This window comes from Acipenser ruthenus, chromosome 13 (assembly GCF_902713425.1).
Source record: "Acipenser ruthenus chromosome 13, fAciRut3.2 maternal haplotype, whole genome shotgun sequence".
NCBI classification, from domain to species: Eukaryota; Metazoa; Chordata; class Actinopteri; order Acipenseriformes; family Acipenseridae; genus Acipenser; species Acipenser ruthenus.
Window position 1 is genome coordinate 31281724 of NC_081201.1, and position 24917 is coordinate 31306640.

The 24917-nt window shown below is 40.5% G+C and overlaps 1 protein-coding gene across 1 annotated transcript; it reads right to left on the minus strand.

Moving 5' to 3' along the window:
* Window positions 1-1450: 1450 nt before the first annotated feature.
* Window positions 1451-23290, minus strand: LOC117418262 (secreted frizzled-related protein 5-like). Its single transcript, XM_034031123.3, has 3 exons — window positions 22386-23290; window positions 12779-12856; window positions 1451-3011 (listed from the first exon to the last, which is right to left on the minus strand). Exons 1-3 carry the CDS (start codon window positions 22915-22917, stop codon window positions 2683-2685), a joined length of 939 nt encoding a protein of 312 aa, XP_033887014.1. The 5' UTR covers window positions 22918-23290; the 3' UTR covers window positions 1451-2682.
* Between the last annotated feature and the right edge of the window lie 1627 nt (window positions 23291-24917).

Here is a 24917-nt window from a genome sequence, read left to right on the forward strand (position 1 = left end):
AGGTAGCCCAACTCCAAAGGGCATCACTCACTCTCTGAACAAACTCTAAAACTCTACTCCCCTCATATAAACCAATAATCTTCAATTCGCCTGTCCACAGCACCCTTTTTATAACATGTGCTACCTTTTTCCTCCTCCCCCAAGTAAGCAAACTTCACTTAAATAATTACTAAAGAGCTTAAAAGGGCAGTAGGCATACATCATTTTACATATACAAGTTGTTTAAGCGATGTAGCACAGTATGAATTTCAACGCAGTTTAGATTGTTGTATGTTTTACACTGTTGAAAAGCAGAGATTTTGAAAACTCGTAAATGTTCTTACATTTAAATACGTGCATACTTGAATGATCAACGGCATCAAAGATCATTTTTTATTTTATTTGTATAATTTGTGTCAGTTACTCACTGAATAAGAACTAGTTTCTTATGTTTTAGGCAGGGTTTCCCAATCCTTGTCCTGGGGACCCACTGTGTCTGCTGGTTTTCATTCCATCACTTAATTAAAACCTAAATTGAACTGATAGTTTGCTTAATTAGACCTTTTTAGTTGTTTTCAGATGTTAAACAGTTGCAGAGTTCAAGTTACTTATATAAATTTATGTCCAGGATGAAATAAAAAAATACTGTATTGCAATTGGTCTCCAAATGTTATGTGTTATAAAAACACCTGGTGACTCATAAACCCATCTTGAAAATATCAGTTCTGTATCCTGTAAAATGTTTCCAGTAAAACCTCCTGACTATAATCATCCTATGGCTATAATAGTCCTTGCTTCACTTTATTACCACATTGTATCATTTCTAAATGCAGGCTTATTTCCTCAGCCTGCTTTAGCTGCTGTATTGAAGGCTGTGCTCTTATATAACTTTATTTATAACATTGCAAGGTGCTTGATGCCAGAATGTGTGTTAGGATAGAGACTTTGACACACTTTATAAATCCTTGACTGTGTGTACAGAGGTGTGAGAGGAAAGCTCATTACATTACAGGCATTGATGAAGACAGTGATAACTTTGTGGGTATAAAGGCCATGGGTCCTGTTTTTCTCTCTGACAGGGTCTCATTAAGATACAGATAGCTTCCTCACTCCCTCACTCCACGGCAGTATTCCATCAAACCTCTGTCTGTGAATTGAGCTGTTCTCCTTCGTGGGCAACTTGGCCTGTGTTTAATTAAGCTGCTGTGACACTGCACTTGTTCCTGCCCTGGGGCTGCATCAGGAGCATTTGAAATGACCCAAATGGCAGTACAATGACCTCACACACAGACCCACCGTGAGGCATTGTTTGAGTACTGCAGGCCACTGGGGGTGACTCTATGCAAAGCATTTCAAATAGTTTTTGTGATTTATTTATTTATTGTTTGAAAATGGTGCATAGTACGCCACTAAAGACAAACAGCTTGGCATCTTCAATGGAAAGTATATATGCTTCAAAGACAGAATGCAATTTTTTTTATGTATAAAAATGTCAAGTTTATTTTATTTTATTTTTTTCACGAAAAACACCTTTTTCAGTCACAATTCTACTTACAGGTTTATGGATCATTACAACATTTCAGAAGCTAAATTCTCCATTATTATAGCAGTATTGGATGCAGATGCTGACTAGAGTATTTATACCATACATAATATTAAAAAAAGAAGATACTTGTAAAACACATCAACACAGAGATCCTTGGAACCAATTCAATCTGAGAACCCAGAGAGCAGTCAGTCCATTCTTTCCAGTGAAGGTCTCTGTGCATTCAGGGCAGGAGAGAAATGGAACCCTTCCCTACACTCTAACAAAGCAGAAAAGTCCTCCCTCTTGCTGCATTCAGTCCCACCACAGTCCGTCAATGAGGGCTGCTTTGTAGAACAGTCATAACAGTCATTTATCATTAAAAAGCTGTGCGCCGCTTGTAGTTCAATGGGGGAGGGGTTTAAGCGTACACAACAACATCAAAACCTTTGATTCATTTTCATTATCATTACTATTCTTATTTTTACAAGATATATTCAGTTTTATCTACAAAAGCTCTGGTCCTTCAGCATCAATCCAGGACTGGGGATCTCCGCACAGGAAATCCCACTTTACTGTGATTAGTCTGTCCCCCATACCCAAAACACACGCACACACACACGCACACACCCACACACGCACACGCACACACACGCACACGCACACGCACACACACATCTATACTTTGTTGCTCATGTAGTCTCTTTAGTGCTCACTCTCTGTCACCCTCATTCTCTTTTTGTTCTGGTGTTTACTCACCCACTGTCTATGCCTCTCCCTGTCTCTGTCTCTGTTGTTCTCTTTTTCACTCTCGCTCTCACTCCCTCACATTCTCACTCGATTCGACTTTGCTAATCTCACAATCCATATTTATATGTTTTCTTAAATTAAAAAAGGAGAGTTTAAAAAACTCCAGAACTGATTTTGTTGAAAAAACAAATATATACTTGTTTTTATTTGAGTCTGGAATAACAGAGTGACTACCATGAAGAATGTAAAGGCCAATTTCCTTGTGATATAGTTATTCATATTACCATAATGATCATTATCACATATCGTTAACATTAATATAATTATTATTATTCGATAAAGGGAAACAAGCAAGTGTCAGGGTGTGCTTTGAAAGTGTTTGTTTCTTTATGGAAAAACATGTTCTCCTTGCCTGGCCTGTGTGCGGGTCACTGAAAGACAGTGTGGTAGGTGGGGCACTGCTGTGACTTCATGTACTTCACAGCAAATTTGAGCTCCTTGCTCTTCTTCTCCCACTTGTGGATGGACATGAGCAGCAGCTGCTGGTCCACCTTGCGGCCCATGATGAGGAAGTTGCTGTTCAGGCTGTCCAGCTGGTGGCAGGGGCAGTTGGCTCCGTTCTTGATGTAGAGCACCAGCTTCTTTAGGTCCTTCTTGCGCAGCACCCCCATCTTTAGCACCTTCTTCTTCTTCTGAGCTGCAATCAGCTTGCGGTCTCCCTTCTCCTTCTTCACCTCCTTGATCTTCATCTTCAGAGCTGGGGGGAGACAGAGCGAGAGATGGAGGAAAGAGAGAGGATTATTAGAAACATACAGGGAGATATTTATAAGAAATCTTCATTCTACTTACTAGCAGCACCTGTCATAATCATGTCATAATAGATTTAATAAAGAAACATAGCAAACAATATCACCAATATTTATAATTTAGAACATAACATGAGAACAGGAAATCACCCATGTAGGCAGAACAGAAAGTCGTCGATTAATTCTGTTGGCAGGTGAAGGAGTTTATAAATGGAAATTGTATAAAAATGTGATACTGTACATTGAGTCTGGTTCTCTCATCCCTGGGTTAATTAGACCACAGCAGTGTCCCCTGACAAACACGGAGGACAGAAGGTTTGAGGCTAGCCTGTCTAAACGATGAAGTGTTTTTACACTTCCCAAGAGCTACATGAATCAGCAGTATAGAGCCAGTGCTTTCCATTCAGGGGACAGCTCTTCAGAACTTGAAAAACGGAAACTTGAGAGAGGAGACTAATTAGGGGGTCAATGCTAGTCCCCCTACTACCACACATTTTTGGGGGTCCCCAGCAGGTGGACACACCTCCATCTGATGCACTATACAGCTGTACAAGGAACACGATCCATAGCCAGGTGTTGGCTACGCACAGGCTGCTCATTCATAGCTAACACTGCCCAGAGACTAGAACGGATAGAACTGTCTTTTTAATAAATTAAGCAGACTCAAAGGCACAGTCAGACCAGAGAACCTGGGTGAAAATTTTCCAACAATCTTACAGCTGGTATTTGTTCCTGTTTTGGATTTTCTTTTTTTTTCACAGCACACGATGCCACCAGTGGCTGAAAGTTGGAATCGTGATTTCTTTGAATGGTATTTATAACTTCTGCAGGGGTCTTAAAGGGGAAGACAGAACTAAATTTCCCACTCACCAGTAATATCAACCTTAAAGAACACCGACATATTAACTATTGTAGTTTTTTTCTGTTTTTGATTCCCTTTCATTTTCTTTTTTAGAGTCCTCTGGAAGGGGTGTAATAACTGGTTGTGTATCAAGGAATCGGGCTGCTTTCTTTACATGATATATCGGATTGTAACAGAAGTATGTATCATCCAAACAGTTCTTGAATGAATACTGTGTGTTTTATAGTTGGTATGGATACATACTCTACCTATCCCATTTAATTGTGTCTTTTAACAAAATGGTCCATCATTAAATGTCCACTTAATGTTATTATGCATCACACAAGTAGCCAATCAGGACAATCACATGTACATACAGTAGCACAACCTATTATGATACTTAATGAACCTTGAGATTAGTGTATCGTTACACCCCTATCAACTAGTGCCCTTAGTGGATGTAAAGAAATGGAACTAAAGTGGAGTGTTGCAGGCAGTCAGGTTATTGGTTACAATGTTTTGTACTAGCTGAACCTTAAATGAAGACATATTTCAGAGTTGCATTAAGGCCACAAGGGGGATTGTACCTTCTCAGTTTTGCTCTTCAAATCCAGGGAACTTTGAATTAAATGTAGAGGAAACCCCCCCTCCTTCCATCTCTCTCTCCCCCGTTGGCTCTGGGCTTTTCAATAATTGACTTATCCCTCCATCAAATTCAACCATAACATCTGCTGAGAGTCTTTATCAATTTAAATAAATGTTTGGAGTCTTATCATAACATTTCATAGAGGTTTCAGGGCTGAAGCTTGTTCCCTTTAGAAACACAAGGCCTGGAGCTGAGCTGTTGCCCAGAGCTCTAGCCAGCTGACTGGGACAGGACTGAACACACATGACTTTAGCTGTACTATACCTACACTGGGACTGGACTGCACACACATGACTTTAGCTGTACTATACCTACACTGGGATCAGACTGCACACACATGACTTTAGCTGTACTATACCTACACTGGGACCGGACTGCACACACATGACTTTAGCTGTACTATACCTACACTGGGACTGGACTGCACACACATGACTTTAGCTGTACTATACCTACACTGGGACCGGACTGCACACACATGACTTTAGCTGTACTATACCTACACTGGGACCGGACTGCACACACATGACTTTAGCTGTACTATACCTACACTGGGACCGGACTGCACACACATGACTTTAGCTGTACTATACCTACAATGGGACCAAACTTCTACATCATGCTGTTACATTGCCTTCCAACTACAGCTAAAGTGCAGTCTGCAGTCCACCTGTATTCTAATAATTTACTGCACTTCACTTTTTCAATTGTCGTGTTTTACCACAATATAATTGGCACGTCAGAAATACAAGTTGCTTCCAGGTGGTTAGTTATGAGCAAATAAAAGAAAATGAACTATAAAGTCTAAAGCATTATCTTTAATAATATTTTCAAAAATAAGCTATGGGGTATTAGAGTTCTATAAAATAAAATTTAAACCCTACAGTACATTTTGTCAAATGTGACCCTAAACATATTTTATCGTATTATTATTATTATTATTATTATTATTATTATTGTTATTATTATTATTATTATTATTATTATTATTATTATTGTTGTTGTTGTTATACCGCTTCTACAAAATGTTAATAAAGTTTTTGCAATTTAGTGTACACTGTGGTATAATACAGAAATATGAATACATCTGAAATGTTTATTCACTAAACTAAACACGTAAAGAATGTGACAGCTTTAGGTTTCAATGTTTAAATCTGACTGCAACATTGACACACTCTTGCTATAGTCCCTAAATAATTCAGTGGCCTTCAAACTCTGGGATAGCTGAGAGAGTTTAGATCTGGTGACTTTTCCTCTCCACGTCAATGTTTTGGCTCGGGTGCCAATGTGGGTTTGGCTATTACTGCTCCTGAACCACTGAATTATACAACATGCAATCAAACAATATTGAAATGATTAAAACGTTTAAATGAAATGAACCAGAGTGACAGCTCAAGCACACTCAAGGCTGCAGAGCTGAAAGTCTCATATTCGCAACACGAGCTGCTCAAGAGCAGTTGGATGTGAATTGCAGTTGGAGGCTAATCAATGTGCAGAAGTAATCATGCTTTGCTGTCAGATTCCAAAATACCTATGCATTCATTGTGGCGACTGGCAATCACAGCTTCATCACAAATTAACTGTAGGAAAAATATCTGACGTTTTCCTCTTTTAAAAACGTGCGCATGGGACAGAAACAAGCATGTGTGAGAGTGTGTCTGGGCACTGTCCCCGTGACAGTTCGAACTTGCTTCTTAAACAAGGGCCCTTTAACCAGGGTACACAGGGCTAGAGGGGGAGGGCAGGTGAGGAAAAGACCTGACAGTTAGAAAAAAAACCCAGCATTTCCTTGGAAATGTTGTCATATATACCCCCTTCACACACAGCCATTAGCCTTTCCTTGGCATGTGAGTGAGGAGAGCGAGGGCTCTCTCTCTCTCTTTCTCACACACACACACACACTGGACCAGTACTGTTCCTTCCACAGGCTCACTGCCCCCTGGCCCACCCCATGCCCAAATTACCAGCTTTACAATCAAGGGCACCTTTCAAGTCCAACTGGTCACACAGAAATAAGAAGTTTTTACTCTCAGTCAGAAAGAAAATGTGCACCCCTCTCAAATTATGAGTATAATGTTTTAGTCCCTTAGTTAAACCACATACTGCTTAGTTAGAGAATACAAGGGGCAATAAAGGAGGGCAACCTACTGTCTGTCTATCTATCTGTCTGTCTGACTGTATGTTGACAGGACAGGGCCTGCATTGTAGTTGCAGATTTAAATAAACTCACTCATCTTACTTAACTACCATTTAAAAACAAACATTTTATGCCTATTAATTTGCTGACTGTGATCCATTTCCAATGTGAATTGGAATGTACAAATACACTGTAGTCAGTTAATGAGCCCAAGGGTTTGGACGTTGAAGAAATCCACAAATGTTCTCGACCTTAGCTCTTTTCCAAAGCTGACTGAACTGCCTGGCTTGTATCTAAGGCCCAGTCATTTTACACAGCCTGTATATTTATACAGCATACCCCCCCTTATAATTGTACTTTTAATTTCCACTTGGAACTGACTGGAAAGCAATGGTATTTCCATCAGAACTGAAGGTATTTCATATCCTGTGTATCTGTGTATCGGGATGGCACTATTCCCAAGACAGCTTTACAAGTAGAGGGTTCTGGAAGCTGTCAAGATAGCATTCTACTGCTATGTAGTGTGGTCTAGACTAGTAATCCATGCAAATGATGAGAAACCAGCAGTGTCATCCCTGTTGACCTCCCTCACTCACAGCCCAGTTCAAATGTCTAGAAGTAAACCCTCACGTACCACTGGAAACAAGCCTATTCATCTCAGATTAATTTACTTGCAGGGGAAACATTCCTAAACCTTTGAACATAAACAAAGTCTATCTCTTCTACTGAGCTTCCTGTTAGGTGAACTGCTTACATCCCCCTAGATAAAGTCATTCAGCCCATCTTGCTCGTTTGGTTGTTAGTAGCTTATTGATCCCAGAATCTCATCAAGCAGCTTCTTGAAGGATCCCAGGTTGTCAGCTTCAACAACATTACTGGGGAGCTGGTTCCAGACCCTCACAATTCTCTGTGTACATTCCATGTCTACAACACTGTACCTTTATTCATGTACAAAATGGCATTGCAGTACATTCCACCAACTTGTTCACAAGTTATCGCATGCTGAAAGAATGCATTTGACGAAGGAGAAAAAGAAGGCTGACAAAGCTGATTTCCATGCACTCCCTCGCGGCACAGAAAAGAGCTTTGTTTTCCCCTTTTTCCCTCCCTGTGACAATAAAGAACTCCTAACTTTACCCCCGGAACCCCACACCTCCTTGTACTCGCTTTCTCTTTGCAAAACCTGGGATTCTAATGCAAACTGCACCCTGCTGTGTAACACATAGACCATCCACGAGCCTAGCCAACTACCAGGACCTGCACAGGAAAAATATCATGGAGAACAATTTAGTGCTTGTCCATGCGTCTGTTTGTCTGTCCAGAAAGCATATACAGAACAAGGATGTGGTTAGTTACTGAGATTGTATGTCATTTCAAGTAGTGGTCTTTTAGGGACGCATGCACTTGTTACAAAGCAAATAAGAAACAACTTAGGTTCAGTCAGAAGCAATTCAAGTAATGGCAAATTTCCTGCTAGTCTTTCTACTTCCAGAAAAGAGGGTCAAACTATTTGCTAGTGGCAACAGAATGAAAATTAGCCCCAAAGACAGATTGTTTTCCACATGCTCAGCAGAGCCAGGACTGAGTGTTGCTGCTGCCAGTTCTAACACGTGAGCTGTCTGACCAGCACTGAGAGCTATACTGTAACCCGCGGAGAACGCCAGCTCTGGAGCGCTGTTTGACATCTGAAGTTTGAAAAGCTCAGAAAATCACTCTTACTGCTGTTGACTTCCAAGCAAAACACATGAAAAGAATCTGACAAAGGGCTGAATATTCATTATTTTTTATTTAATCCAAGCTGCTTACTAGGAATCCATCATTTTAACATCCTTTCCTATTTTTACTTTTTAAGGTGTGCATTCCATTCCTGAGGTGTGAAACCTTGGTTTCTTAAAATGATAATATGAAATGGACCCAGAAGGTAATTAAACTGACGACCTTATGGTTTGGAAACCTATGCCTTAACGTCTCTGAAGCAGTGCTACCTCTTTATAATGCTCAATCTGATACATCGAGGGAGTTCCACTGCAAGCTCTTGTGAAATGGCATTATGGGGAAAATGGAAGCCATTAATATATAGCCAGTTCTGCTCTATAAAAGGGTTGCCTTATAATGAGGGAGCAACTGTAGGTAACTTCAGTGCATTTTCCCTTCTTGGAACAACACTCTGTATTACAAAATTTTGAAAAAAATCCTGCGAAACATAACTAAAAAGGACATTATCTCTGTATAACTATTTCCTGAATGGCAGTGAGGGAGAGGTCATCTGCATCTGACCACTCTCCGGATTAGCAATAACCACCAGGTCGATCTCACTCCAAGTCTGTAACCTCTAATCACTGGATGACACTGTCTACAGTAGCATAATCATTAGATTACACTACCTCAACTATAACAATAAGACAGAAGACAGTGCACCAGTTCTTAGTTACTGCATGCGGTCCTATGTATGTTATGATTTGTTTAACATTTGTGAAATGGACTGAAATGGACATCATTTAGACAACAGACAACACATGTAAAACTCAATTCTTCCCTTCTGGACTATATAACACTCTGCCTTTAATGCACTTTAACTTGCACTTATCTGCTCCCTATTTTACTGTATTTAATCCTGCACTTAACCCAATCTGTAGTATTTTGTATTTTACTTGCACTCATATCTAACCCTGATGTAACTATCAACACTGTTATCTGCTCTTGAAATGCCCCGATATCAAATCGTACTGTGTTTTGTATTTGCTCTTATTAGGACTGAAGTCACTGTATTTTGTATCTTGCTCTTAATTGTACTGTACTTCTTGATATGTATTTTTTGTATACAACTGTAAGTCGTCCTGGGTAAGGGCGTCCTCTAAGAAATAAATAATAATAATAATAATAATAATAATAATAATAATAATAATAATAATAATAATAATAATAATAGTAATGCTAGAACACAGATAGCACCCAGTCCCACACACACCTGTGATAGCACCCAGTCCCAGCATGAGAAGAGGCTCTCATCCAGCAAGATAAGGGTCTGTTCCAGAGGCTGGCAGTGAGAGGGAGGGAGGGAAGGAGGGAGGGGGCTCAGGGCATTACAGAACTTTCACTGAGGTCAGGGCAGCCACCTGCTACTCAATGACTTGCCATTTCAGCAGTGTCTTAGACTTATGAAACATACAATAGTATTCTGTTGCACTGGCAAACACACCGCAGTCTTCAATTATAAAGGGGGGGGGGGGGGGGTTCTAACAATAAAATATAGGTAGAATATTTAGTACCTTCTTACTAATTAATTCAAACATCTTTACATCTCTCCGTAGAGGGAGCTACTGTAGGATTTAAAACCTGTGCTCCTTTATGAAAGCTTACTGCAGTACTGTAAAAGCATAAATCGCAGACAGTAATGGAAAAGCACTGTAAATGCAGTAGTGGTATAGTACTATACACATCTACTATGATAAACCTTTATGAAAGACAGATGGACAGGCAGACAGAGGTCATTAGCCCCTCTGCTTGTCCAAAGTACTTAAAAAACAGAAAAGCCTGATGTGACCTGGAGTCCTTGGTGAGTTACAGGATTAGGCAGACCTTGCTAGTGTTCCAGATCCTTATGCAACAGATTCCATTCTGACAGTCCTCCCAGCTCACACTCCATGAATCAACGTTATTTTATAGTGAACTGCCTCTCTCCACCCTCGCCAGAACAACTCTGCTCCTCACCTGGTCACACTATCAGAGCCTTGAAGCCAAGAAAGCCAGCTCAGTGTTGCTACAAACACAGAGACAAGGGGGGAGATAGGGAAGCAGTCAGGAAGACACTGGGAAGACAAACTGACCCTTAAGAAAATACCATGAATCATTTTGTATAGTTTTATATATTACCAGTATTGTGTCATTTTTTTACTTAAAGGAACACTGGCCCACAACAATGTTCAATGTCACACTTAAATATACCCCACTGGTATTGGTTTAGTACATTCTTCTTTAGATTAGCATTATGTGCACTCACAGGTTTGGTTAATCTCTGTTATCACTCAGAAAGAGCTTGAAGGGTGTATATAACGTATAGCATATAGTAACAACCCTAGAAATTGAAAAACATATTTTAAAAACCATATGGGGCACAACACATACTACTAACTTCACGTGTCCCAGTTCTATGGCATCTTTTCCAGAAGCGTGTTTAAAGAAAGGGTTTTTAGAATGTGTTTAGATGAGTTCTGGAGATGTCCTTTGAAGTCAATAAAATATATAAAAATAACATAGGTCCTAAAGCAGTGCTGTATTTTTTAAATAAAATACATTCCTAATGTGTATGTAAGGGAAAGGCGTCTGTGCACCCCTATCTGTAGTGGACAGACATACAGCTCTCAGCACCCTGTGTAACGACCGGCCGACGAACAAGCGTGGAGTTGTGGTTAGGGCTCTGGACTCTTGACTGGAGGGTCGTGGGTTCAATCCCAGGTGGGGGACACTGCTACACTGCTGTTGTACCCTTGAGCAAGGTACTTTACCTAGATTGCTCCAGTAAAAACCCAACTGTGTAATGTGTAAAAAAGAATGTAATTGTATATAAAAATAATGTGATTTCTTGTAAATATTGTAAGTCGCCCTGGATAAGGGTGTCTGTGACTGTGTGTATTATATGCCTAGAGGGTGGTCCCATGAACAGGGGTGTAATCCAAACACACACACCCCTTTAAATTGATGTGGTTCTGAATACCGTCCAGCTAAACTCTAAACATTTTGTCATTTACATTTGGGGGTTTATTGTGCAGCCTCTCTAACAGACATCTGTCTCTCTCAGCTCGCCAACACACTCGTAAAAAAGACTCTCACCACATGCGTTGATAAATAAAAACATGGATATTTACACATTGTATTTTAATGTGATAGCAGTTCAGTTTTACAAGCTGTTTTTTTTTTTGCAATCATGCTCATGCAGCCTATCCTAGTAAAACAAACAGTGCAACCCTTGAGCTGCAGGATACAGGATCGATGTTAGTGTAGATTATGGACTAAATATACAATACAATGAAGTGATGATGTTGCCATAAACCTGCAGTTTATTACATTTATTATTCATGCAATTTCATCTTAATGGCAACGGATATAGTCCAGCACTGTGCCAACACTGTGCCAACCTGAACAACCCCTGCCATTCAGTCCAGAACCTCACTAACAGTTTTACTAATAGTGCCAAAATGTGTGTGACAGTTTTGTGCTGTGGACTGGATTTTATAATTAAGGAAGAGGGGTATCATTTTTGTTTATACACCTAATGTCCTGACCTTGATTTATAGGAGCTTCCATATATGCTTCAAGTTCTCATCTGCCTGTGGGTTTTGTGCCTTATTGTTGGTGTCGGTGGCTGCATGCTGACTTTTGCCTCGCCATGTTTTAAAATAATCTTCAGCTTTCCAATACAATACAATACAAGAGCATAGTTACAATACTAGTGGCGGGCTGACTACTGGAATTAACAGGAGCAGAATGCTAGTTTTGTGGTGTTTCGTTTTTCTACATGGTTCATCATTTGCAATCTGTGTAATTCTCGCCTCTCAGACAACAAGGTGCCAGATCTGGGAACCCTTGCTGTGGACTAATGATCACTTCACTTGTCCATTAGCTTCCTCTAGAAGCCTGCAACCGAGCCAGCAGACATAAACTTTAGTGCCCAACCAGCATACCTTTTTGCCTCAGTCACCAGCATCTCATACCAACTGGGGGAATGTTCTACTTCTCTATTACTAACATGTGGTTTCACAAATGGGGGAGGAGAGTGCATCTGTCAGCTTAGCTGCCTGTCATTTTTTGGTCTGTGCCTATCTGCCTGCATGCCTAGCAGTGTCTGTTTGCCTGTTTGCCTTCATCTTTTTGCCTGTCTTCCATCTATACCTGTCTAAATGTCTACGTGGCTGTGATGTAATTCATCCAGAACTTCAAACACGCAAGTGTCAAGTTGGACAAATGATTCACCTCATGCTGTAAAAGAGATAGAGGGAGATATATGGGGTTAGATAGCACATTTGGGTTAGGCCAAAGGCAGGGAGAATTGGTTGTTTGTTATCCTGGGCTACAGGGCTGAACTCGGGGGACTCACCAAAGTCACTGGCACAGAAATGTTCCATGATGGTGTCAGCCTTCAGCTCGTTGTCACATGGAGGGCAAACTTTGAAGGCTGCAAACCAAAAAAAGATGAGGAAGAACGGTTATTTCAGGTTTATTTTAATAATTAACGTCTTGTGTACATTTTGGCATCCTTTGATTATATATATTTTTTCACTAATATCATGCTTTCATTTGTGATTTGGGGTGTCTCATTGATCTCAAACCTTTGTTATAATGGAAATAGAGTGATTAGAACCAGTTGAAAATCTATTTGGGGTTACCTATTCCAGGACAAATTCTACTGCCAATGAGAAGCCCCGGAAATAATACTGCCAGTAGTTTAAAAAGGACTGAAGAAAGAGAAATACTTATATTTTATTGACTTTAGGTTTAAAGAAAGTGAAATGGGTGGTTAATAATTCATTTTGTGCAGCTACTGGCAGCAGCGGAATCAGCTTCCTTAGTGCCAGTAAAAATCCACCTGGTAGTAACATCTGGAGCTGTTGATTGAGTGCTGATGGAAAGGACTGCCATTTATATAACAAAACAAATAAATAAACAACAGATACCATAAGAAATGTTAACATTTCATTAAATATTTGCTTTAATTTGCAACAGTTTTCTATATGTATCAAACGTTCTAGCTTGAAGGTGAAATTCCTAAAATGCACAATACTAAGACCCACTTAGATACTGTGGAATGCTGTGCATTACTATTACACAAAAGCTGAATTTTGTAAGCTTCATATCTATAAACACAGCCCAAAACAATAAGCATGTCTATTTAACTGTTGTTCAAAGGCAGAAAACAGTAACTTGAACTCCCCCAATAAAAAATAAACTGCGGTACCAGTATTTTATGTGTGCTATAAAATATAAAGCAACAAAGCCCCTGACTGCAGTAGACTCATATTGTTTGCAGTCATGTTCAGTTTCTGTTCAGACAGGGCCTGGTCTTCCAGCTCCCAGAACCTCAATCCACCTGTGCACTTACTGTGAGTACACTCTGCCTTGTTGGAGTATGCCCCCCACTGGCTTGGAATGGTATCACCCTGCAGTAGGCCAGGGCAGAGACCACACTCATTGCTATGCACTCTGAAAGGCTGGCACTATTAGAGGTTAATCCACAGCTTTACAAAAAAAATGGGGGAAAGGGGCTTTTTGGCAACTGAAGATGTTGGACTGCCTTTCAATGAGACACTTTTTTCACAGCAAGATAAGAAATTATTAGTTATATTATTTTCAGGGATTGTGACATTTAAATCATTCCAAACTTTAAAACAGTTTGGATGGGATCATTTTCTGAATTTGGCTACTTACTACGTTTATACAAATGTCTCCAAGAAAGCTTTGAACACACAGTAAATCTGCTTGAGTGTCATATGAAACATTACTGCAGTTTATCAGCATTCAGCAACACGTTAGACTGTGGAATACAGTTTTTTTGTATTCCTCCACAAGTAGTACAGATGTTTCCCATGGCAAATAATAATATGGCAGTTTCCTATGCTTTTTTCATTGCTTTTCCACGCTTTCACTATTCTTAATTACACGTTCCTATACTTTTATCATGGGATACCACAGGAAAACATTATGTGGGTCAGAGGTTATTTTTTCTGTTTAATTATAAAACTTGTGTCACACCAAAACTGGCCCAATAAAGGTAACATAATTCAAAACCTTAGACAGTTGAATTAATATGCAATGACATATTATGCAGTTCCAGTGTGAGTCAGCAGCAGTCATACTGCTGTGAAGCAATCAGCCAGCCCCATTGTATGCCCCAGTGTAGACCTCTGAATTTCCATCATAGTAGTTGCTATTCCTAGCACATTACTGCAGTGTATGGCTCTCTTATCAAGAATATGATTTCAGTGCTGACTTGTGTTCGACGCCATGCTGAACTCTGATCCCTGTAACCCATTGCTTATCCCACTAGGCCACTCCCAGTCTGCCACCTTGAGAAAAAGCCTATGAGTAAATATTTAGCAGGGATAAGTCTCTCACTGCAACCTGCCAAGTGTGAGCTCCCATCAGCAAACTGCTTACACTGCCAGCCCCAGATCCCCACCCTGCTTGAAGAATTAGGAAACAGGGATGCAAGGCCACGCTTCAGTAAAGTGCCAGTGGAAAGAACAATTTGGCAAAGCTAAACCAACCCCACTTCAAAGAAGCCAAAAAAATTGAAGAAGTGTTAGAAAATTCCACAGAATGGGAGTACAATCCGATTCCAAAGATGTGATTTAGGTGGAAAGTATTATGTGAAATTAAAGGGGTCTAGCTTGCGTGTGGATGAATGCATGTGTGTGTGTGTGTGTGTTTTGGAAAGTGAATAGGTGTATGTGTATGGCTGGGTGTGCAAGTGTGTGCTCAGGTTAAAATCCCTATAAAGAGAAGCATTGAAGAATCCGACCCTTCCTCACCAACTATGCTATCCAGCTCCTGGTCCAGGCCCTGGTACTCTCCCGCCTAGACTACTGCAACTCCCTCCTGGCTGGCCTCCCTGCGTCCGCCACCCATCCGCTCCAGCTCATCTAGAACTCTGCTGCCCGCCTGGTGTTCTCTCTGCCTCGCTTCGCCCACGCTACTCCACTACTCCGCTCGCTCTACTGGCTCCCGATCACCGCTCGCATCCAGTTCAAGACTCTTGTACTAGCCTACAGATGCCTGGACCAGACTGCACCCAGCTACCTCCAGACCCTCATCACTCCCTACACCCCCACTCGACCTCTCCGCTCTGCCTGCACTAGAAGACTAGCTCTACCTCCGCTACGCTCCCCTGCTTCCAGAGCCCGCTCCTTCTCCACCCTTGCTCCGCAGTGGTGGAATGACCTTCCTACAGATGTCAGGACTGCCCAGTCCCTGACCCCATTCCGGCGCCTCCTTAAGACTCACCTTTTCAAACAGCACCTGTAGAACACCTCTGTTTGTATCCTGGGACACTATCACCCTTCATGTAAATGTGCTTTACTTTGCTCTTATCTGCCCCCTATTTTACTGCATTCAATCCTGTACTTCAGAATACTGTAATCTGCCAAGTGTTTAACCTGTAGTACTTTGTATTTAATCATATCCTGATGTAACTATCACTATTTAATCATATCCTGATGTAACTATCACTATTATCTGCTGTATTATTGAATTGTGGTTTGTCACACTTGTACTTTGCTTGAACAAAAGTTATTGTATTTCTTGCTCTTATTGTATTACTTGTATTGTAACACTTGAAATGTATTTGCTTACGATTGTAAGTCGCCCTGGATAAGGGTGTCTGCTAAGAAATAAATAATAAATAATAATTGACATTATCTAAGACTAACTCCTATGCCATAGTTGTTTTAGTAGGTAAAGGATTAAAACAATAGCATCTTATTCTTTCTACAAAAAAATAAATCCATTTAAAAACAAAAACACTTTAAAGTGGAGGTGATTCAATTAACAAAGTTCAAATTGAATGCACTAGCGTGTATGGTATCTTTAAAAGAGTGAATACAGGAAGTGTAAGTGTGTGCTTGGTTGTGAGTTGATGTGTCTTTGGGACTGGGGGTTAGTAGGAATTAAAACAAGTGAACACAGTTTTAGAGAATGGGAATTAAATAGAAAGCTAGAGCCGTTTGTGCTCAATTGGAATTCCCTTCTAGGAAATATTTAAGCCTAGAGGTCATGCCTGATGCCAATAAGTCATTCTCCTGATCAGCCAGTCGCAAACACAGGACTAACACTCCAGGGCTTCTACACAGCGCCACCTGCTGGTACAAAAAGGGGAATTGCAAAACTGCAAGCTCCCTAATGTCAGCCTGCGACTTGTTCTTGATTCCGCAGTGTGTTTGTGTTTTCATGTGTCTACTGGAATATCTACAAATTCCCTCTTTAATAAGCACTATACAATACCAGATTCCTTGAATCTTTCTTTGGGGTGGGTTGCTTTAGCTCAAAAAGCTGACAGCACTAAATCCTGTGCTCAGGAAGGAAGACCGCCTCCATTTATTTAGCTGTCTGCTTGTCTGTTTATAGGGTGGGTATAGCATTCAAGTGTGTACCCAACAACTTTCTTCATCCTGGTTCACTGTTCACAGTGCCAGCCATCCCACCCTTCCCTTGAATATCAAGCAATTCAGTTTTCTTACATCAAAGCACAGCTTTATCAGCCCATCTCTGGATGCAGCAGCAAGGCAAAGATAATGAGAGATTAAAGTTTAGCAATGAAGCGTGAGCCACATGTACAACAAACACCCTGCTTTAGAGCAGACCTCCCTGCCTCTCCAGCTCTGTCCCAAACTCTGGTGCGGTCCCTGCAAGAACTGAAACAGCGTCTGCACAGTATTAAAATGGCAGTTCAAACCTGATATCTCAAATTACAAATGAAGTCATAGTGCAGCTAAGCTTCTGCAGTCCAGATAAACTTCTGTTTCATAACTACTCTTGTTTTACAGTAAAATCCCAAATACTCTGAACTGCTATTAACTGTGCAGCTCCAATAACCGCATAGTAACACTAGCTGCTGGCTTGGGTCTTTTGTAACTGTATAAACTGGCAGGCGAAAGCAAACGCCGTGTTGCTCTCTCAATTACCAAATCTATTTTGTATTTTCTCTTGGGGAAAAGTAGTTTAGCAGTAAAAGTAGTAAAAATAAGTTATGGACAGGTATTTATATGGCAAGGTTTACGGGCATTGACATAGAATTTCAACATACCAGAACTTTATAGTGTTTCATAAATATCTGTAGTATTTTTAAATTCTGCAGACCACCTAATATTGCAATATGTAAAGGAATTGTTATGAGATTTAAACAGGAGTTTAAATCTCTTTATCTACGTTTGATGCACTTATCATAGTGTAGCAGTAGTTTTTCAGTCTATGATCAGTGCAAAATGTTTAACGGGCACATTCTCCACATTGTGACACTATCAGTATCCAGGCTTCGCACGGCAAATAGTGTTGATCTAAATGCCAGCCAGTCCTTTTCCTGGAGAACCGGCACTCTCTGGCAAACACAGACTGTATCCTGTCAGCATGCTGAGGTGTGGGTGCCAATTCCCAACCTGGGAAAAACACTCCACTTCCTGCCTCGACAGCACCTACTCATATCACCCTGATATTAAATACTCTGCGTCCTGCCTCGACAGCACCTACTCATATCACCCTGATATTAAACAGGTGCCTTGTCCTTGAAAAACAATCATGTTTAATAAAAAATAAACATTTCTTAGGACTAAACTCCAAACCCACTTGGCAAATGGCTACTTTTTATACCCGGTTTGGTGAACAAGTTAAAAACACAATACAATATTTTGGAGGATCATTTTCTAGATGCTAGTTTCCCCTAATAAACAAACTGTCAACTCACTAACCCATTCTGACAGAGACCTATTTCCACTGTAAAAATGAGTGATGATAATCAATGGGTCAATACAAACATAATGCTGGGGGGGAACATTACAGGATTAATATAAACTTACACAAGGACTTTGCTTTTTGCCCCACTGTGTTTTTTGTGTTTTGGTAAAATGGTGCACAGTCGAGAGCAGGTGGTTTGAACTGTGCTGCAGTTACTTTGAATGAGTTGAGATGATTAACAGTCATTAACAGATTAACAGTATGGTACTGCTGGTGTAATTCCTTTGGGACAACAGTAGTTAATAGTGGGAGTATATTATAATTATAATTATTGCTATCATTTTTCCTAAGGATACATAATTTGAAAACTAGTCTGGCACAGAGCTGCACATAATACTCTTTGCTTTATCACATTATCCATCTTGTGAACAACTTCACACATAGCAAATGTACATCCTTGCTACCTGAAGAGGATGGTAGTAGTAATAGACACATAGAAGTACATTAATCAAGAGGATTATCTGTTGCTCATCCCCTTGCTTGTCACTGTACACATTTACAAACCTGTGTGCAAGATGACTGTGTTATACTGTATATCATTGTTTTTCTAAAGGGGTTATGCATCTAGCTCTGGGTATGCCCACCTGGTGTCCACTCGGTAAGTACTGAAAGTCATTCCAGTATTGCAGATACTTTTGGTGTCTTATTTTTCCTGTTGAGTTCTCCCTCCAAATTTTTGTTTAAATGTGTTAATAAAGCACAGCCCTAGAGCCCTCATAATTTCCTCTTCACTGCCTATATATACAGTACAATTTCTATTGTTTTAATACAGTCTGATTGTTTTTCTCTGAGGTGTACCAAATCACGACCTGCAAAGCCTAAACAGTATATCACTGAGTTAATGAAGAAATCAATGCTTGTAATGCAATGTCCATGCAGCCCAAAGGCAACACATACAAATGCTGAACTAGCTATTTTTAATTAAAAATATATATTTATTTTTCAAATGGGAACTATAATTTGCACTCCAGAAATATGTACAATTGTAGTTTGAAGAATCACAGTTTTCATTTTAGGTTTGAGAATGTCAGTAGCTAGATCAGCAATTACAGTTGCTGTATTTATGTATGCATATTCTATCACTTTGTTATGGGGTTATGAATTGCATTATTAACTGTTTAACAATAGAAAATGCTGCTGAAAGATGTCTATCTTAAAGCACGTTTTAGACCTCTGTTAAGGTAATTTAAATAGGCCGCAATACAAAACAAAACTTTGACCAATGTCAACAGTAATAAAAAGCTTTGTATTCTTTCTTAAAGTACCGGTCATTTATAAGGGAGTTCATCTTTAAGCTGCTAGGGTTAGAAACAACTTCAAATGACAAAGTGATCTCCCTGCAATAGACTCTCTGACCTCTCTCGGCTCAGACCAGTGGAGCTCGTCTCACTGGAGTTCTTTCTGGGGTCGTTGGCCTGACGCCTATTTCAACCTTTCAGGGAACTGTTTGCACTTTTATTTTGATGAGGATTTATCGGATGGGAGATGCTGGGAGTGAGCTGGATCATCACAATGTGCTCTCCTCCTGGTGCAACATGTTTGAATTTGTTCTCAAAAGCAAAAGAAATTCAAAGTATCAAAAGAGCTCTGGTTTCTAACATGACTTATATTTCTGTCTGTTCTAACAGGGTGAACTCCTTCACAGACGCATAAACACACACACACAAATTCTGTGCAGACACAACGCACACACATTCTGTGCAGACACAACGCACACACATTCTGTACAGACACAACGCACACACATTCTGTGCAGACACAACGCACACACATTCTGTGCAGACACAACGCACACACATTCTGTACAGACACAACGCACACACATTCTGTGCAGACACAATGCACACACATTCTGTGCAGACACAACGCACACACATTCTGTGCAGACACAACGCACACACATTCTGTGCAGACACAACGCACACACATTCTGTGCAGACACAATGCACACACATTCTGTACAGACACAATGCACACACATTCTGTACAGACACAACGCACACACATTCTGTGCAGACACAATGCACACACATTCTGTGCAGACACAACGCACACACATTCTGTGCAGACACAACGCACACAGGGCTTGCCTGTATGGTAATCAATAATGTGCTCTGCTACAACTACACTTTGCCCAAATTTGTTTAAATACAGTGAACTAATTTACATAAAGGGAAATGTAACCTCAAGACAGCATTCCTTCAGGAGTCTTAATTAAGTTCTGTAAAGCAGTGAATCAGATCAAGTTTGGACAATGAAAAGTGTTTTTAAGAACATGTCACCCCCTCTTGTTACCCCTGTGCCTCCCTATGGATACTGACAGTGCTCTTTAGAGGGTTTACAGTAAGTGTTAGGGGGGCAAGGAGAATGTAATATTGTGTCCTCCACAGGTGGCCGTTCAGAGTTTTTCTTTACCATATTTATTTATTTATTTATTTAATATATAAGGATATGCCCCCCTTGATATGTTGCATCATGTTTACAAGGATGCAGTCCTGGAATAAATAAGTAATAGCAAGGTCACAGTACTATCAGGTACACAGTAGAGTTACAATATTATATATTACAAGATTTGAAATGAAAACTTTAAAATATAGCATACAGTGTACTTAAATAGTAGCCTATGATCAGGAAATTAACAAATTAACTTTGTTAATACGTGTTGTTAATGTAAGGAGTTCTATCATCGTAATCACAGAATTGTTTGCTAAACGCATTCAGTAAATATTTGGAAAGTACTGTGTTACTAAAAGTTAATGCACTTTGAAGTGTATGCTCAATATCCTAAAGTAAAGCTAAGCGTTTTATTGTTGAGCAAAGAATTCCAGTAATTCATAACTAGCTACAGTTATGTGCTCAAAAGTTTGTCTTATGCAAACATAATTACAATACCAGTACGTAGCACAGAGATTTTAGTGATCATTTTTCAGCCATATTGCCACACAATCTTTACCGTATGTCATTTGTAGTTCTACATCTGGTTTAACTTTCGTTAACCTACATCCCACACAACAGTCACCCAGAATAATTTCTAGCTGATATGATATTAAAAAAAGAATCTCATCTGTAATTTCTTCTTTCATATATTGACAAAGTCTTTTAGAAGCAAGTACGACAGAGCAAGGTGCAGTGACTGCAGTAGGTGACACAAATATTGTGCATACAGCAAAAGTCCTGCATACAGCTATTAAAACTGGGCTTTCCCATTTTACAGTCCTCAGATCAAACCATCTGTTGATCTGGGTCTCTCTTAAATGCTCTGATCCCCAGTCACTGTCCGTCTTCCCTCTACCCTGTATGTTAAATTCACTTCTGGAGCAAACAAGCATAAATGACATTCTGCGGAGTGGATGTGGGTTAGAGGGGAGTTCACAGACTGAGTCACAGTTCTGCACATTTTTAATTTTCTGTTGATTCATTTCCCCCTTTCATCTAAACAGAAATGATCGTTTTTTTTTTTTTTTTTGTTCTACACTCTGGGTTTTCTGGTGTTGGGAGTTTAGAGGTTGCTGCAGGCACTGTGTGAAGGTTAGCTCCTGGTCTCTCCTTCCCTCACAGGATCTCAAAGGTCTGTTTCTCTCTCTGGTCACGTTCAAGCTAACTAACTTTCTCCTTGTCCCACTAATTAACAATCTCCAGTAATTGGCTCTCTACCTAACTGGCCAACTAACTTCCTAGCTAAATAAAAGAGTGAGTGAGCACATTCACAGCAGGGCTTGCCCCTTCCACATTCCAAATGCGATTTTTTTTTTTAATCAAAGAGATGAATACATTTTTGTTTCTAACAAAATGTGGAATTCTTTCACGTCGAAAGCAGCTTTGTGCTTAAAACCCTTATGTGTGAGCTTGAATAAACTGGGGTCAGGTGGAGCAACCAAGCCCATAAAAAAAGAACAAGCCAGAATTATATAGGACAACCACACAGAGATTCACAAATTATATAGAAGCCATAGTGGTGTTTTTCATATATATATATATATATATATTAATTTGCAGTGCATTGTGGGAAGTAGCCATTTCTTTATTTTATACCCCCACCTCATAAAAGGTTTTTAAAACCGAGCTGATGCTCAGATAAACAAAATGAAGTGTGTAGTTAATGTGTAGCTTGGTGGACTCACAGGGTCAGGGCAGACTGTCTGCCCTCTAAAGTTTCTAGAACCGTTGCTGAAGTGAACAGTAGTGAGAAGATGAGATATTACCTGGGGTCTGGGTGGCCTGGTTGCCTGAGAACTGCATGGGGATGCACAGGTCATTGTCGATGGGGAATTTATGGCACTGGAGCATCTCAGGCCAGGGGAAGCCATAGGTTTCCATGACAGGGGCACAGCTGTCACGCACAGCCTCACAGAGTGAACGGCAGGGGTGTATGGGTCGGTCGAGGCAGACGGGGGCGAAGAGGGAGCAGAGGAAGACCTGCGTGTCTGCGTGACAGCGCTTGGACAGGAGTGGCACCCAGCTGCCAGCCTGCTGCTTCACCTCGGGCATGGACTCGTGGTCCAGCAGGTTTGGCAGCCGCATCTTCTTGTAGCCCACGTTATGGCAGAGCCGCAGGTCTGCTGGGATGTCCACGCACTGTGGCTGCTTAGTGTAGAAACGCCCATTCTGGAAGTTGTCTGACTGCCAGCTGTAGTAGTCGTGTTCCTCCGCCGATGCAGCTGAGGTGAGAAAAAATAGTACCAGCGTCACTGCCATCACCTTAGTGGGTAGAGACCCGCTTCTGTGGAACTCCATGACTTGCTTGCTTCGAATCTCCAAAAGAATTAGATAGGAAAATAAAAGCACAAGTAATAGAACAAATGAATCATATAATATTGTAAAAAAAAAAAAAAAGAATCCTTATATAGAAAATAAAAATTTCCTTCAGAACAAAAAGGTCCTCTTAGTTATCGTTTATCCACCAAAAATAGAGATCCTGAATTCTCTTTTGCGTTCTAATGGTCTTCTCTTCTAGCCCTTGTTCTCTAGTCCTGGACTAGCCTGCTTCTTTTAGGCTCCTCAGTTCACTCAGGTGGCTCTGAGGGAAGTGAGTGGGAAAGTCGCACTGCACTGCTCTGTCCCTCGGAGGTGCACCTAGTGTTTAAGAAGCTGTGGATCACTGGTCTCTGCCAGCCTCCAGCCCCCTTCACAAGCTTCGGCTCCCAGCCCCCTCCCACAGATTTCCTCAGCCACACAGGGGACAAGCCCCACCAATCACAGCCTGGGGTGGTCCTCACTCTCCAGCTAGACACTCCCCCTCCTAGTGTGTCAATCACAGGAGAGCAGAAGGATTTCGCTGTGAAGGCCTGCTGAGAAAAAACCCACACAGGTTTTCATAGCAAGGAAAAGCTGTTTGTTTATACTGTGCTTGTGACTTTATCTCTCTCTCTTGCTCTCCCTCACTCCCTTGCTCTTTGTTTTCTACTTCTTTTCTAATTTTCTCCAGAGACTACAAATCAGCCAGTAAACCAACCAGTTATTTAGAGATTGATAAATCTCTGATAAAACTGTGTTAATGAATTATATCAAATTTGATATTAATAAATATATTTTAGACTTTACAAACCATCTACAAAAAAAAAAAAAAAAGAATACCAATACATATCGTATTTAAATAAATACCTCTCAGACAGGACCAGTCATCTATGCTCTCCATACTGTGTGAACACTGGATTGGATCCTAATAGCAATGGTGTGTTTCTGTCTGTCCCTCTGTGTTCCAGACAGACATCATAGTGACACACTGAGGCTCTGGCACTATGGGCTGATACGCTGTGGTGCGTGTTGCGTGTGTGTCCCGGGAGCTGCTTCGTTGTCCTCACCATGTGAGTGTTCAGCTGGCTTCCCTTCCTTCACCACTAAGCCACTCCAGTTAACAATGGTACGTGCTCTTTGGATCGGGCTGCAGCACTAACTTTCCAAACAAATGCTTTCGGAAGAGTTAAAATCAAACACAAAGAAAGGAAGACACCAAGCTGTTTTTATAGCTGTGTGTGTTCCATTCATCCCTTCCATCATCCAGTCATAAGAAGGTTGTATATATTTTAATATTAAATGGATTTTCACATAAAAAGCAGCTTGTGAAATAGTTGGTGGCAAACTCGAAACATGAATACTTAAGCTGGCTCCATACTGTCACTGTATTGTTGTTGTTGTTCTCAGATGTATGAGCACTTGGGTCTAGATGTTATGTCAGCTCGCTGCATGGTGTGACTCAGAGTGTCATACTAACTAGGAGAACACACTGGTGGAGGGACTGTGCTGGATTCCCATACCTCAGGCTCACTGTGCTGTGTCAAAGAGCAATGGTCTAATCAATACCCCCTTGGCTGGAGACGCACATCTCCTTACCTGCTCAGATAGTGTCAGTTTAGCCATTACTGGTTGATAAAATATTTTAACCTTTGCACTTAATCGATAATTTGAGCCTTAATCACCAGCAGACATTAATCTTTAAGGAAGTCACATGATTAACAACCCCATTAAACTAAAACGTTTTCAGATTAATACATAGTTACCCTAAGTTACCAAAATGGCAGTTGATAATTGATGTGTCATTGAAGACTTTGAATGAACATCAAGTTTAAATATTTGAATACTAGAAATCTTCAATAACGTAGCTAATAATAATAAGCAGGAAAATTAAACAGACTTACACTTGCATATAGCTTAGTCTTGATTATGGGTTGCAGTAATGATGGTAAGGGTGTAATTGCTTAACGTTATTGTTACACTGTAATATCAGGCCTGGGTTA